This window comes from Doryrhamphus excisus, chromosome 7 (assembly GCF_030265055.1).
Source record: "Doryrhamphus excisus isolate RoL2022-K1 chromosome 7, RoL_Dexc_1.0, whole genome shotgun sequence".
Taxonomy (NCBI): Eukaryota; Metazoa; Chordata; class Actinopteri; order Syngnathiformes; family Syngnathidae; genus Doryrhamphus; species Doryrhamphus excisus.
Window position 1 is genome coordinate 18555504 of NC_080472.1, and position 16666 is coordinate 18572169.

General features: G+C 37.0%; 2 protein-coding genes across 12 annotated transcripts in view; both read left to right on the top strand.

The window, feature by feature from the left end:
- Positions 1-682: 682 nt before the first annotated feature.
- On the top strand, positions 683-6802 carry pkp2 (plakophilin 2). Of its 3 annotated transcripts, XM_058078279.1 has the most exons (14): positions 683-1004; positions 1500-1573; positions 2509-2975; positions 3037-3163; positions 3225-3432; positions 3503-3680; positions 4010-4127; positions 4215-4376; positions 4488-4664; positions 4854-5007; positions 5097-5289; positions 5366-5453; positions 5624-5709; positions 6035-6799. In XM_058078279.1, exons 1-13 carry the CDS (start codon positions 809-811, stop codon positions 5690-5692), a joined length of 2211 nt encoding a protein of 736 aa, XP_057934262.1. In that variant the 5' UTR covers positions 683-808; the 3' UTR covers positions 5693-5709; positions 6035-6799. The 3 variants fall into 3 exon arrangements, with proteins under 3 accessions (XP_057934262.1, XP_057934261.1, XP_057934260.1); XM_058078278.1 differs by lacking the exon at positions 5624-5709 and having other exon boundaries at positions 6035-6802; XM_058078277.1 differs by lacking the exon at positions 6035-6799 and having other exon boundaries at positions 5624-6027.
- Positions 6803-8862: 2060 nt separating this feature from the next.
- The window catches only part of rassf8b (Ras association domain family member 8b), an 83474-nt gene continuing 75670 nt past the window's right edge, over positions 8863-16666 (top strand). For 6 of the 9 annotated variants that reach the window (XM_058078284.1, XM_058078283.1, XM_058078286.1 and 3 more), the window contains exons 1-2: positions 8973-9198; positions 16437-16606. In XM_058078284.1, coding sequence (XP_057934267.1) covers positions 16495-16606 — 112 coding nt within the window. In that variant the 5' untranslated portion in view covers positions 8973-9198; positions 16437-16494. The other 3 variants (XM_058078289.1, XM_058078285.1, XM_058078287.1) reach the window with 3 other exon arrangements.

Below are 16666 nucleotides of genomic sequence, written 5' to 3' on the forward strand. Positions count from 1 at the left end.
ATGAGCTGTATTTTTTATAATGGCAGTATTGCATTTTAAAAATGTAATATAATATTAAATTATAATATAAAATAATAATATAATATAATAATATTATTATATGATATAATAATATAAAAATATAATACAATATATAAATAAATTAGTACATAAAACATGCTTTATGACAGATAAATAAATAACAATGTGTGTTATCTTTGTAATGGCAGTGTCACATATTAGAAATATCAAATATAATAAAAATGTATTATATAAATTATATTATGATATAATATATTATTATAATATAATATATAACATATATTATAATATTTTTTATATTTTTATAATTAATTTCTTTTTTATATTTAATTACATTTTTTATTTATTATGTAATTTATAATATCTATAATTATAATGTTATGATAATATATCATATTATTACAAATTATATATACAATTATGACTGGTAAATAAATAAAGATGTTTATAATAGCAGAATTGCATATTCTAAATATTAAATATAATATGAGAATAAAATAATCGTCTAAAAATATATAAATAAAATATGAATACGTAAACGCCCATCAGACATTTCTTAAATATATAAAATAAATATATAAATTATTGCTCGTTGGGTTTGTGTGTGTACAAGGACAAAAAAAGCCACAAAGTAACCCACAGTGGAGTCACCTGACACCACAGGTGCATTTGACCCCGCCCACAATTACGTCATGAGCGTTCGGGAAACAAAACAGGGCTAAACTCATTTGCAGGAATGGCGTCGGCGTAAAAAACTAAACAAAAAAGAAGCTCAACCGAGCCGAGCATGGAGGATTTATTCTTTAAATCGGCCTTATCGGCGCTCGACTACCACCGGCTGGACACCGACACCAGTTTGGCTCTGCCGGCCGAGCCTAGGCCCCGATCCTCGGCTAAAATTCCCAGTAGTGACCGCAGCTTGAGGGTACAGCAGCAGGTTCAACTCACATTATCGCGGAAGGCAAGAAAAAGCCTATCTATCGGTAAGGACCGCCTCTTTTATGCACGTTATACATTTAAAACTATGCTAATGTCATGTAAACAACGATATATACACTACTCATTGTTTCGTGAGTAACAATGGAGGATAAACTGTACAAATAAATGACTTTAATTTCATTCATTGACTTGAAAAGCGAGGCTAATTTGAGAGGAATTGCACGCATTTATGTGACATAGTAAATTAGCTTAGTTAGCTTAGTTAGCTGGTCCAACGGGTTCATTCAGCCCGAAAAGCAACATGGCGGCCTACAATTAACTTTATCAAAACATTAACCTGACACACATTTATCACTTATACCTTAATGAAAAGTGGACTCAGGTCACGCAAATTGTGTCATCTTATTACATCAATGTTGTGTGTGTGTGTGTGTGTGTGTGTGTGTATGTTTAGCCAACGTCCCACAAACCCCCCAGGAAGTGTCGGTGATGCGTTCAGGTGATTACACTGTGAAACTCAACACCTCCACTCGTTTCAGGCAGCGTCTCCTTGCAGAAGCGGAGCACCGCCAAAAACTGTGACGTCACTGATGGAGGCTGGTCTCGTACCACGGTTAGTGTATTTTACTTCATTTCTTTGCGTATTTACAGTACTTTTTTGTGTTTTTAAATGACAATATAGTACTTTACAGTAGATCCAATTCAAATGCCTCACACAAATGGTAAGAAAAAAAACTATAATATGCCTCTGACAGTTATGAAACACTTTTAAAATAAGTACTACATGCATATAGTATACAGTATTGAATACATACAGGAAACCTGCTGGAAAATGTTGAGTGAATTGAATTGGGAGACAGCACCCTCTGCTGGATTTGTTGGTGCATGACTTTTTCTGTGCTGTACTCTTTTTTTTTTTCCCCTCAAATATTTAAACTTTCTTCTAAAGGATTTTCTTCAAATTAATTAATTTAATTTTAACGTTTAAACATAATTTTTTGCAAAATTATTTATTATTTTAATTATTATATTATATTCACTTATCATTTTCAATTATTATATTATATTCACTTATTATATAATATTCATTATTATATTATATTCAATATAATAAAATTATATTATATTATATTCAGCTGGGATAGGCTCCAGCAAGTGGTAGAAAATGAATTAGGTATGAATTATGAATGAAATGAATTATATTAAATTATAATTATTATATAATTATTATAATAATTATAATAATTAATGATTATATAACAATTAATTATTAATTATTATAATTATTTTTTGTCCCGTCCAGCCATTGGGACAGATAGTATTGTTGATAGTATTCAATTATTCTAATTATAAAATAATTGTAATAATTAATTATAATAATTATTATAATAATTATAATTATTATAATAATGATTATTATAATTATTGTTATTATTATTATTATTTTTTTATTCCCATCATAACTTTTGATGAAATTGTATTGATAGTATTAGTATAGTTTAGTATTGTTTTGCACTGTGGACTTAAACAGGTGTTTTGCTTGTGCAGGTAAACGGCTGTGGCTACAACAGCGTCTCTCTTTCATGCACTGAGCATGTGCGGCGGCCTTCCAGGAGGGTGGAGGTGTCCCCGCCCGTGAGTCCCGAAACGCCACAGCGCCAGTTTGTTTTCAATGGCCTCCACTTTTCCACGCCGTGCACCCTTCCGGGCCGCAGCGCCTCCCACAGGAACTGCTCCCTGCTGGGCCGCTCGCTGGGCTCCCATCAACGCTACGCCCTCTCGGAGGTCCCTCGGTGGGCACCGCGTCACGCTTCCACGCCCTCCAACGGGAGCTTCCGTCTCTGGTCGGATGCATCGTTTCGTGGGTTGGAGTCAGGCTGGAATGATTCGGTTTTCCATCAGAGCAGGATGAGCGTGCAGGAGCAGGGCGGTGATGGGATGGCGAGGCGGGAGAAGCTCCAAAGACTGAACACGCATCCGCCCTTGGGCGTGGAGATGGACGCCACAGTCGCTCTGTAAGACCTAATTATTTTTTTAGTCTTCTTCTGTTGTGATTGAGATTGTTCCCGCCCCTAGGAAGCCTCCAGAGATGACGCTAGAGAGGGCTGTCAATCTGCTGACTCAGCAAAACGAGGACACGCTGATCAGGGCCGCCGCTCACATCCAGTCCCAATGCTTGAAGAGCGCCGACGCCAGGAGGATGGTACGTTCCCGGGCATGTGTGCCGCATGTTGATGTTTTAAACGTCATGCGTCATCTTTTAGGTGTATTACCTGCGCGGCATCAGAAAGCTGCTGCACCTCCTCCATAACGACGACGAGGAGGTGCAAAGCGGCGCCGCCGCCGCGCTGCGTAACGTCGTCTATCAGAGCAGCGAGAACAAGATGGAGGTGAAGGACAACGCCGGCGTGGCTACAGCTTTGCGAGTCCTGAAGAGCAGCCGAGACACGGAGACCAGGCGACACCTTGCAGGTTCATTTGGGCGGCCATTTTGGATTGTTTATCGTTTAAAATAACTTAATTTCTCATTTTTGACCATCAGGCCTTTTGTGGAACTTGTCTTCTCACGACCTCCTGAAGGAAACCCTCACCAGGGAAGCCTTGCCGGTCCTCACGCAGTCCGTCCTCGTGCCAACTTCTGGTATTTCCGAAGGCGAGAACCCAAAAGATGAACTCCTGGCAGATGACGAAGTTTTCCACAGTGCTACCGGCTGCCTCAGGTATGGAATTGTTACTAATATGGAATTTGGAGCATTTTTTAATTTTTGTGTTCTACCAAAAATTTTTTACTTTTTTTTGTCAAGGGATTGACAACATTGCAGTTTATCAATTACACCACCAGAGGGAGACATTACTATTGGCTTCCAGTCACTTCCCAAATAATAGACAAACATACAATAAAAAATTATAATAGAAAAAAAAAAGTTAGAAATAAAAATAAACCGTTAAAAATAATGAAATACAACAATAATATTGAATATATTTTAATAATAATGCAATGTTAAAAATATAATCATAAATTGACAAATTTTTCATCTACTTTTTCCAGAAACCTGAGCTCCTCTGGTCCAGATGGAAGGAAAACCATGAGGGAGTGCGAGAACCTCATTGACTCGCTGGTCTACTACATCCGAGGAACCATATCCGACTACAAGACGGACGACAAGGTGAAACTAATCGCCGTTTTTCTCCGGAGTCTGTTTTTTTTTTTTTTTTTCATTTTTGATAGTAATCTATTCATTTGGTCTCCACAGTCCACAGAAAACTGCGTCTGCATCCTGCACAACTTGTCCTATCAGATGGAGACGGAGCTGCCTGACAAGTATGCCAAACATCTCCTGCAGTCACAGCAACACTTGCAGCCCAAAGCCAAGACTGTGGGCTGTTTTGCGCAACGCAGCACCAAAACCACAGAGGTAATATCGTATCTTATTGTTGTAATTGCATGAATATGGAATTTAAGCTAAAACATGCTTCAAAGTCAGTTAACATTCCCGTGAAATTCCAATTCCATTATCCATGCACAGCAAGCTGAGCATCAGTGCTTCCTGCTGGAGGAGAAAGCGAATCCGCGTGGTATTGAATGGCTGTGGAGCTCCATCACCATCCGCATGTACTTGTCGCTCATCGCCCGCAGCGTGCGTCACTACACGCAGGAGGCGGCCATCGGGGCTCTGCAGAACATCACGGCCGGAAACGGACCGGTAATTCTTGCCACTGTCATCTACAAATGTAAAAAAAAAAAACACAAAAAAAAGAGTAAAATGATTAAGGGAGATTTGTCACCCTCTAGTGGCCAAACCATGTACTGCACCCATGTTTAGTACTGAAAAAAAATATTTTTTATGAAATAATTGTGTTTTTTTTTTGTTGTTGTTTTTTTTTTTTTGCAGATGACTGAAGCCATCGCCCACACCATCGTCCAAAAGGAAAATGGCCTCCTGCATGTGAGAAAGGTACTGCAAGAGGGCGAGCGGGACGTGAGGAGGACGGCCGTGTCGCTCATCAAAAACCTCTCTCGCTTCTCCCAGCTGCACCCCGACATTGGTAAGTATCTCTCACTGGGATTTAAACTTCCCGTATCTCATCCGTATCATCTGTCCGTATCGTTCTTGGCGTTGGGTGTCCTGCCAAAGTTAAACAGGTATTACCAGAGGTGGCGGAGCTGCTCCCCAATAACGACACGGGCCGAGACCTTCCCTCGGATGTGACGGCGTCCTTGTGTCACATCCTCATCAACCTGAGCCAGAGCAACGTGAACAACGTCAGAGCCATACTGAGTCAGGGCGCCCTCCCTAAGATCTGCAACATCAGCAAGAAGGACAACGGGTGCGTTGCTGTTATCTTTCTCACTTCCTGTTACCGTATGGATCATTTGAGTGAAAATCATATTTTATTTTCGTAGTTATGGACCAAGCAGGGCGGGTCAAGCGGCGTGTCTTCTTTTGCACACCATGTGGAGGCACAGCGACCTCCACGGGACCTACAAGAAGGTGAGCAAAATGGACAAGGCCTGTTTTTATTCTTGTGTGTTTTTCAATCAGCGACCACAAGAGGCCGCCAAATGCAGCTTATGAACTTGTGCATCATTGCTGCCTTTCTTGAGTCACTTTTTTTTTTTTTTTTTTTACATTTATGTGCTTTTTTTTTTTTTTTTAAACAGTGTGGCTTCAGGAAAGCTGATTTTATTAACACAAGGACGACAAAGGCTGTTAACGCCATCCAGGACTGAAGAGAAGACACCAGACAGTGAATATTATTATTCAGAATTTTTTTTTTTCCTAAAAAAACAACTAAAAAAAAACAAAACACATGAGTGCAGTGAACATTTTATATTCTATAGAACACTTAAAGACATTTGTAGTTTTCTAACCTTAATATTTACATTTTTTTTACATTTTGTACACAAAACAACTTAAAACAAGCTAATATCTTTGCTGTTTTTATTCTTGCCTGTTTTTCAATCAGCGACCACAAGAGGCCGCCAAATGCAGCTTATGAACTTGTGCATCATTGCTGCCTTTCTTGAGTCACTTTTTTTTTTTTTTACATTTATGTGCTTTTTTTTAAACAGTGTGGCTTCAGGAAAGCTGATTTTATTAACGCAAGGACGACAAAGGCTGTTAACGCCATCCAGGACTGAAGAGAAGACACCAGACAGTGAATATTATTATTCAGAATATTTTTTTTCCTAAAAAAACAACTAAAAAAAACAAAACACATGAGTGCAGTGAACATTTTATATTCTATAGAACACTTAAATACATTTGTAGTTTTCTAACCTTAATATTTACTTTTTTTTTTTTTACATTTTGTACACAAAACGACTTAAAACAAGCTAATATCTCTGCTCTACTTCTGCCTATGAGAGATGAAACTAATAATTTCATGGTTGAATAGCCAGTACACACAGAATTTTTTTACATAAATATAAAAAAAGATAACCCATTAATTAAAAATGTACGTCTGCATTCTTTATGGCATTTTCACCCACTGTTTACAACGTATTTGCTATTATTGTGTCCGCTAGAGGGCAGTGTAGCGCCATGTTAGAATTCCTTTTCAAAGTTTTGTCTTGTCACCCTTAAACTCGTCCCCAAGTGACCTTAAATAATGAACTCATAAGCTCCCTACGTCTCATATGCTTTAATAACACACGGATTAAACTCTCGAACTTTCTATTTGGGGAACCCGACGTTTAATCATCTTTATTTGGGTGCAGTGAGAGGAAAGCGAGGAAAAGCTGCGTAGAGTCCAAATTCTTGACACAAAAGGTTTCTTGTATTTAGTGCAGCTTCCACAGGCCTCAGCAAGGGAGGGGCTCATCCTCTTTTTTTTTTTTTAATGTCTAGACACCGGAACAAAGAGGCGGTGATTTTATTTTGCAGGTGTACCTAATGAAGTGTCCAGGGAGAGTCCTTCCCGTAGGCTGATCCTTATAGCCGTGTGATCTGGGAAGAATTTGAGGAATGAAGAACCACCCTGTCGGTGTCGCCTACGCCCGCATGTGTTTTCACTGAGGATGGGGACATTTTGGGAGTTAAATACCGTCGTCCTAGCATCAATAATCCAGGCGAGGATTTAGCGGCTTTTTGTTTAACTTTATATTTAACCTCAAACGGCTCAGTGGGCTTCCTTTTTTTTACAGGATAACCTCAAATGATGCACATTTTTGACCCGGTTTGCGTACAATATGGCGGAGGGGTGGATGCAACCGTCTCCTTTTAATCACAAAACATCCTCCTTGTTAGCGCCTACTAGCTTTATCTACTAGCTTTTCAAAACACATACTGAAAAATGAAAGGATACTTTTGTAGTTTGTACATTGAAATTTTTACCAGTCCAAATATTTAATAATTTTTAGATTTTTTTGATTTTTTTTAAATTTATTAATTACTTTTTAAATGACTTTATTTCCTTATTATTATTTGTTTTATTTTTCACAATATTATGGCCTTTATAAAAGATTTTTTTCTTCAATATTCCATACTATAATATTGCTACCAAAGTAAAATATTATTCTTGGTAAAATTACAAATTAAATATATATATTTTTTTTATTAATTTGTCTTTATTTTCATAAAAGTCCAGTTTTGTTTTATTTTCCAATAATTTCAATTAGTTTTCATGACTATGACTTTATTCCCATCATATTTTGACTCGATTCTCATAACTTTATCACTTTTTTTGTATTTTCTTTGTGAAATGATATTGGAATGAATGTGTAGAATGTGTTGCGGGCCACAAATGGCCCCCGGGCTGCACTTTAGAAAGCGCAGGCTGAAGGTATAACAATGCCAAGCTAGTTTTCCACCAAGTAGAGCGCCATCTGCTGGACGTGATGGCTCTGTGCCACCATTGAAACCAACGAGTCCGTGCAGGGAACCCCTGAGGTCACATGGTCTGCGTCTGGAGGGGTCAAGACCAAGTGGAAGTGAGTGCTTTTGAAACTTTTAAAAAAGAAGTGGACTATTGTTAACTATTAAATCAGGGGTGTCCAAAATGTGGCCGAGGGGGCCATTTACAGCCCACGGCTCTTTTTTATTGTCCCGCATCACATTCAACAAATATAATTGAACAAGAAAACTCATAATATTATGAGGAAAAATAATCTTAGTCATTTTCGTAGCATAAAGAAGATGCTATTTTTATTCTTATGATATGGTAATGGTTTAATTTCATTTGAACATGCATCAGATTACAATTGAATGCATCCCATAATCAGTTCACAGTTCCACATGTCCAAAAGGAGTAGGAAGAAGCAAAGCTTATTAAATCCTACCCCTCCATCTGGTACTTTTACAATCAGTAACTGTTACATTTGTTCACTTCCTGCTTTCCTAATATAGTTTAATTTTGTTTTTTTATTTTTAATTTATTTTTTGTCATGTATGAGGTGATATGACAATATCACTGTCAATATAATGATATATACATACACACACACACACACACACACACATATATATATAATTTAATTTTTTGGAAAATTAGACTGAGGAAAAAGTTATGTAATGAGAATAAAATCAAAATATTATGGCCATGAAGTCATAAACATTTTTAATAGTGTTTGAACCTTTTTTTTTGGCTTGGACACTTGTTGCTAGGCAGAATTTAAGGGGCTTAGCCCGTGAAAATAATGTTTTTTGAATGACCGTAATGGGAAGTTAAAAGAAACTACTTAAACATGCATTCTTGGACAAGTTTATCAGTTCATATTACTGCTCTGCATGAAATAAAATTGCTAAACAGCGCCATCTAGTAGGGCTGTGACCCATCGTCGCCACTGCATGCAATCCTGTTTTAAAGGGTCCGGTTGCCTCTGCGGTGACGCTGCTGCAGCTTTAACGGCTCCATGGTGCCTTGCGGTGCCCCAGTTCTGTTCCCACGTAATTTACAAGCACCCCCCACCCACACCCACCCTTCGTCACCCCTCATGTGCACACACCAGCAGAATGAGAGAGAGAGAGAGAGAGATGCGGATGCTGCGTGTCGGATGTCCGGTGAGTGGAGCGAAGTGAGGGAGTGAGCAAGCCGTGTTTACATGCACATGCGGCGGCAGCGTGACGCGCGTCGGCCCCGCTGCAGACAACACCCCCCCTTTCCCTTCTCTCCCCTTACCTTACCCACGCTTTTCCCTCTATCCCTGCAAAGTAACCCGCCTTTCCGTAGCAGAGGACTGTTAAATCCCGCGTGGAGCGTGGAGGTGGACATGCGTGCGCACACGGCTGTGAAGAGGTACGTTTCAATCAGGCCTAATCATCACCGCATAAACAAACAATCTCTGCATTGATGCGCGTGCTAACAGTAGGAATCGTTAGCATTCACGTACTATGTGATGAGAAGATGATCATGCCTGCCGTCATAACACCAGCCAGCATACAGTAGTGTATGCTTTTCAAAGGAATCGAACAGAGGCAAGCAATACTATTTTTTTGTATTATTTGTGTTTAATTCCTGTACTGGATTGTGTCCTACTACTACAACACTTAAAGTCCTGCAGCTTTAAGAGTCTTCAAGGAAGCAAGGACACAGCAACTTTGCCATTCATTGACTTGTAGTCATAAGTAGTAACGAACTAATCCAGTTAGTCTTTTTACAGACAACCCCCCCATTCCACTAACTTTAGCTTAAAGACTTACAGCTTATTGTCTCTTGCCAAGCTGATTAACTTTTGAGACTACAAGGTGCCGTTTTAGTGTCAGATAACGTCTTTATTTGGCGTCTTATTGCTGTTGTAGTTAGCATGTAGCTCGTGTTATTACGGTGGTAGTTAGCATGTAGCTGTTTGTCATATTTATTTGGACTCTTTGATGTGTTTACTATTGGGTGTTTATACTTAAAAGGTTGTTCAAACACTCGCATTGTCCAGTAAAGTGCGCTGTTGTTGTCTACAATCACACATTTGACTGTTTTGAGTGTTTGAAATGAGGCTACTTGGGACAAAAATAGCATTATCTACACTGCAGTTCACTGTGTTTGCCACTAGGTAGCGCAAATATCACTGTTATTCTCCAGTGGGGAATGTTATGTTTTTTTTTTATTATTAATTTTTTAAAGTGTATCCGGTCTCGTTCAAGTTAGGTTTTGACTAATGTGGCTAAAAAACAAACAAACAGCTAACCTAAATTGTTTTAATACATTTAAAGTCATACTTGTCGTACTTGCAACAGTAATATTCCAATTATTTAACATAAACTGCAGTTGACCGTGTTTGCCACTAGGTAGCGCAACGTCACTGTTATTCTCTAGTGGCGTATGTTGTGGTTGTTTACGATCACGCATTTCTTGTTGTTTTTTTTTTAAGTGTATCCGGTCTCATTCAAGTTAGCGTTTTGACTAATGTGGCTAAAAAAAACCAACAAAGCTAACCTAAATTGTTTTTATATGTTTAAAGTCACACTTGTCGTACTTGCAACAGTAGTATTCCTATTATTTAACATATATGACCCTTTGACCAAACTGCAGTTTACAGTGTTTGCCACAAAGTAGCGCAATATCACTGTTATTCTCCAGTGGGGAATGTTGTGGTTGTCTAAACCACACATTTCTTGTTTTTTTATTATTTCATTAATTTTTTTAAGTGTATCCGGTCTTGTTCAAGTTAGCATTTTGACTAATGTGGCTAAAAAAAAACAAAAACAAAACTAACCTAAATTGTTTTAATGTGTTTAAAGTCATACTTGTCGTACTTGCAACAGTAGTATTCCTTTTATTTAACATATATGACCCTTTGACCAAACTGCAGTTCATCGTGTTTGCCACTAGGTAGCGCAAACATCACTGTTATTCTCCTGTGGGGAATGTTATAGTTGTCTACAACCACACATTTCTTGTTTTTTTATTATTTTATTGATTTTTTTTTAAGTGTATCCGGTCTCGTTGTTATTGTTACTCTCCAGTGGGGAATGTTGTGGTTGTCTAAAATCACGCATTTCCTGTTTAAAAACATTTTTTTTAGTGTATCCGGTCTCGTTCAAGTTAGCGTTTCAGCGCAGCTACAGTTTACTGTCCAGTGGCGTATTTCATGGTCGCAACTTTACTGGCTAGAAAATGCTAATCTCGGGTATGTTTTGTTGTGATTTGATGAAACCGCAATGCACCATTTTGCCCACTAGGTAGCACAACACCCCATGTTGTTGATGATCGACAAACGGCAATTCTCATTCTTGTAGAAGTCAAACTGTACTTAAGTAGCAGCGATGCTATTTATATTATTTTTCAATACGTTGAGCGGCTCGGTCGCAGATGTGTAAAAGGTAAAAAAGTGACGTCGGTGCGTGCCAGCTTAAAATCACAAGGTCACCGGCGTATTACTTCCCTGGCCGGCCTGAGTGCCTCCATCAAACTAAGTGATATGGTGTAGGACAGGGGTCAATCTAATCTAATTTACTTTTTATATTCAAGTAACTGCTGACATGAACATTCCCTCTTTTTGCTGCGCGCCTACAAAAAAACTAAATCCCCTCTTGGACAATCGTACTTTAGCGTTAGCAGCGTAAAGATGATGGTTAGTTTGTTTACTTATTATGCCTTTAAATGTGACATTGACTCATCAGCTCCCCTTCAGGTACAAGATGGTATTACTGTAAATGCTATAATTAGGTACATTGCTTTGATGTTCTAACATTACAGTCTTGAAATAAGAACAAAGAGATGACAAACAGGAAGTAGAGGTTGTTTATAACGCTAATGCTATCATTTCCTGGCCTATGTCTGATCAACAAGTCAGGTATGTTGTTTTGTGTATCTTGTAAAAATGTGTCCGATGCTAGCTTGTTTTGTCACTGTTTTTCCATTTGGAATTTTGGACTAATTTCCAACTAACTTTCTGACTTTAATTTTTTAAGTTAATTCACGAGAAAAGTCAGAAATTTACGAGAATAAAGTTGTCATAAATATTATAAAATTTCCAGAAAAAAAGTTGTAAATTTATGATCATTCTAGTAAATTTATGACTTAATTCTTGTAAATGTACAACTTAATTGTCATAATTTATACTTAGAACAAAGTCATATATTGACAAGAATAAAGTGAAAAATATATGAATGAATTTGTATAAATTATAAATCATAAATTAAATACATTTACAAAACTTTATGTTCACGAATTTGCTAAAAAAAATTAGCTACAAAAAAAGTCATACATTTACAAAAAGTCAATAAATGTAATAATACATTTGCAGCTTGTCAGAAATTTTTGAGAAAATGTACATTATTATTCTCATGAATTTACTCAAAAAATGTGCTGGAAAAAAGTCATTATTTCCGGGAAAAAATGTTGAAAATTTATGAATAAAGTTGTAAATCTTCAATTTTTTTTTCTTGCAAATTTATGACATTCATTGTACATTTACAACTTATTATTTTAATACTTTTTGTGTCATATCAGCTATGAAAATTGCGACTTCCTTTGGTCTCGGACACAGGTATTATTTTGAATTTTTATCTTTTAAATATTTATTTTTTTCCTCATAATTTTACAACTTTATTCTCACAAATGAACAAATACATATATTCTCTAAACTTTACTACCCCCCCCAGTAAAGACGAGGTGACAGGAAAGTGCTGGTTTGCCTCGTTGAATTGTTTTTGCTCAACTTTCCCACAATCAAAGCAGTCATCTGTGCGAGGCCTCGGGGCGTGACAAAGAGCTGAATGGGGGCTGCGTCGCCATGGTGACGGATTGTTTGCATTCAGCCGCTTGCTGGCCATGTGCACACACAAACACTGCGGCCGTCGTTTTTCTTTTGTCAGTGAAGCCCCGGCTGTTGCTGCAAGGGCTTTTAAACATGGACGTCGCGTTACGTCATTGTCTGTGTCGGACATGTTTATACAGACTTGTAGTATTTAAAAAAAAAAAAAAAAAAAGGCTAAATTTGTATTTTTCATGGCCGTTTATGTGCATGTTTTATCACTTTAACAGCTCTTTGTTATATTCCAGGGAACTTTAGTATGTCTTCAGTGTTTCCTCCCCTGGCTCTGCCTTCCTGTGGCATCCCGGGAATGACACTTGAGGGAACTAAGTTTAGCTTCAACCACGCAAATACGCAGACAGCATGTCCGTCTATCTGTTTTATGTAGCTCTTTTTACACCGTCACGCTTTCTGTTAGCTTGCAGTGTGTTCCCGGTAACCGGGCAGCCATAAATGTGACATTTAGTACGGCCGACATTTTTACACGAATAAAAACCTGGAAAGCCCAGGTGGAAATGTCATATCCTCCACTGCAGAAATTAAAATGGGCTTTCAATGTTAATAAATTGAATATTTTCAACTTTATTGACATCACCAATTGAATTCAATAACAATGACGGCAATAAAGTTATAAAAACTACACATACAAAAATAAAAATGGGGTTTCAATGTCAATAAATGGAATATTTTCAACTTTATTGACATCACCAATTGAATTCAATAACAATGACAGCAATAAAGTTATAAAAACTACACATCAAAAAATTAAAATGGGGTTTTAATGTTAATAAATGGAATATTTTCAACTTTATTGACATCACTAATATAATTAAATAATGACAGCAATAAAGTTACAAAAACTACACATAACAAAATTTTAATGGGGTTTCAATGTTAATAAATTTAATATTTTCAACTTTATTGAGATCACCAATTTAATTCAATAACAATGACGGCAATAAAGTTATAAAAACTACACATAAAAAATAAAAATGGGGTTTCAATGTTAAATTGAATATTTTCAACTTTATTGACATCACTAATTTAATTCAATAACAATGATGGCAATAAAGTTAAAAAATTAAAATGGCATTTCAATGTTAATAAATTGAATATTTTCATAGTTAATCAATAGGTTATTACTTACGCCTATAAATATGTATTTTTTAATCGTGCAATAAATATTTTACAATAAAATAATTAATAATAATAATAATAATAATTACAAAAATAATTGCAAAATCTAAAAAATATTTTTAATGACCTCTCTTTTAATGACCTCTAGGATAGGCTCCAGCATACCTCTGATGAGGATAAACGGTATAGAAAATGGAGGGATGTATTTAAATGTAACCATATCTACCATACCTCCCCGATGTTGTGGTAGCTCTCCACGCATGGAGGTGAAAGGTCATATTTTTGAGACCACTTTGATGGGATAGAGACTGTTTTTATTTCTGAATCGTCCCGGATACATACGACAGAAGAGTATGTGACATCCAACATTTGGGAGGCGCTAGTGAAAATGCGACACCTCAGGCCACATGTCACATCCTCCACTGCAGACACAGTGTAGGAAATTCCAACACTTTCATTCCTGCTCAGACGTATAGCTGCGTCTAAATGTGGAGGTATATAGATTTACACGCAAAAAGCGTCAAAAGTGTGGAAAATTACAAGGAACGTCGTCTTGAGTTGGTGTAAAAGTGCTTTTTTGTTTCATCGTGAAGAAAAAAAAAAAAGTCTTACCATCTGTCTCCTCCCCGTGCTTGGAAATGTAATGCTAGCAAATGTGTTGCTTTAATGTAATATTAAAAGGCACACACTTCAAACGTGACTCAAAAAGCAAAATGTCAGCCTGTGAAGCCATTGGGATTGGAACCTCAGATGTTCCAATTTGCATACTCCGTCTTTTATGTATTTTTTGGGTGGGATGAGCTTTGCCAAAAGTCACATTTTATGATTTACTTCACTTAAAACTCTGAAACCAAACATGCTTTTTCATTGCTGTTTGTTTGGGGGCGTGGGATTAGTGTGGAGGAAGGTTGTTATTTTGGTGCAGATCCAGATAAAAGGTTTTTGCCCGTTTTTTTTTACAATTTTTTAAAATATTTTTGGAGGTTTAATCAACTTTATTGACATCAACAATTGAATTCAATAACGACAACGGCAAAAAAGTTACAAAAACTTCACATAAAAAAATAAAAATGGGGTTTCAATGTTAATAAATTGAATAGTTTCAACTTTATTGACACCACCAATTGAATTCAATAACAATGACGGCAATAAAGTTACAAAAACTACACATACAAAAATTAAAATGGGCTTTCAATGTTAATAAATGGAATGTTTTCAACTTTATTGACATCACCAATTGAATTCAATAACGATGACGGCAATAAAGTTATAAAAACTACACATAAAAAAATTAAAATGGGCTTTCGATGTTAATAAATGGAATGTTTTTAACTTTATTGACATCACCAATTGAAGTCAATAACAATGACTGCAATAAAGTTATAAAAACTACACATTAAAAAAGGGCTTTCAATGTTAATAATGGAATATTTTCAACTTTATTGATATCACCAATTTAATTCAATAACTATGACGGCAATAAAGTTATAAAAACTACACATCAAAAAATTAAAATGGGGTTTCAATGTTAGTAAATGGAATATTTTCAACTTTTTTGACATCAAGAATTGAATTCAATAACGACAACGGCAATAAAGTTACAAAAAGTACATATAAAAAAATAAAAATGGAGTTTCAATGTTGACAAATTGAATATTTTCAACTTTATTGACATCACCAATTCAATTCAATAACAACGACGGCAATAAAGTTACAAAAACCTCATATAAAAAAATAAAAATGGGGTTTCAATGTTAGTAAATTGAATATTTTCAACTTTATTGACATCACCAATTTAATTCAATAACAATGACGGCAATAAAGTTATAAAAACTACACATAAAAAATTAATATGGTGTTTCAATGTTAATAAATTGAATATTTTCATACTTAATCAATAGGTTATTACTTAGGCCTATAAATATTTTTTTTAATCATGCAATAAATATTTTACAATAAAATAATTCCAAGAATAATTGCAAAATATAAAAAATATTTTTAATGACCTCCTCTAGGATAGGCTCCAGCATACCCCTGATGAGGATAAACGGTATAGAAAATGGAGGGATGTATTTAAATGTAAGCATATCTACCATACCTCCCCAATGTTGTGGTCGCTCTCCACGCACGGAGGTGAAAGGTCATATTTTTGAGACCACTTTGATGGGATAGAGACTGTGTTTATTTCTGAATCGTCCCGAATAGATACGACAGAAGAGTATGTGACATCCAACATTTGGGAGACGCTCGTGAAAATGCGCCACCTCAGGCCCGACGCCAATCCCCAAACAGATGCCTAATGTGCAGCTTGTAATGCGCTCTCACTCGTGGTTCTTTTGAATGAGAGTCCCACGCCGGGATGAATTCTGAGGGTTAAGCACTAGCACCTTCTGCCGCGGTCCGCTGTGTGGCTGCTGGGGCCTACCGCCGCAGCCCTGCCAGGTTGATAATGAGTCCGCCGAGGTGCTTGTGTCAGCAGTTTGAAATAGCTTCCCTGCCGCGTGCACGCCAACTGCTGTTAGCTTTGCCGCATGGCAAACACTCCACAAGGGGGAGAGAGTCATTGCACCACAAGTGGATATTTATATATAGGATTTGATCATGAAAATACCTCAAATGTATTTGTTTTTTTCTCCTATTTTAGGATGGCCGATGCGACGTATTAGCGCCTCCTTGTGGTGTGGAGGAATGAGGGTGTCTGGATGAAGGCCATGGAGCTGAAAGTGTGGGTGGACGGCGTGCAGCGCATCGTGTGCGGCGTCACAGAGTTCACCACGTGTCAGGAGGTGGTCATCGCGTTGGCACAAGCTATCGGTAACGCTTCAATGGGGCTCCGATTTTCCGAATTATGATTGGATGTGCTCGAGTATCGTA

What these genes read in the sequence shown, in the direction of transcription:
- pkp2 (XM_058078278.1), top strand. Translation starts at nt 809, where the DNA reads ATGGAGGATTTATTCTTTAAATCGGCCTTATCGGCGCTCGACTACCAC. An exon ending in AGTGCTACCGGCTGCCTCAG is followed by an intron (nt 3,681 to 4,009) that starts GTATGGAATTGT and finishes TACTTTTTCCAG; the next exon opens with AAACCTGAGCTCCTCTGGTC. An exon ending in TCACGGCCGGAAACGGACCG is followed by an intron (nt 4,665 to 4,853) that starts GTAATTCTTGCC and finishes TTTTTTTTGCAG; the next exon opens with ATGACTGAAGCCATCGCCCA.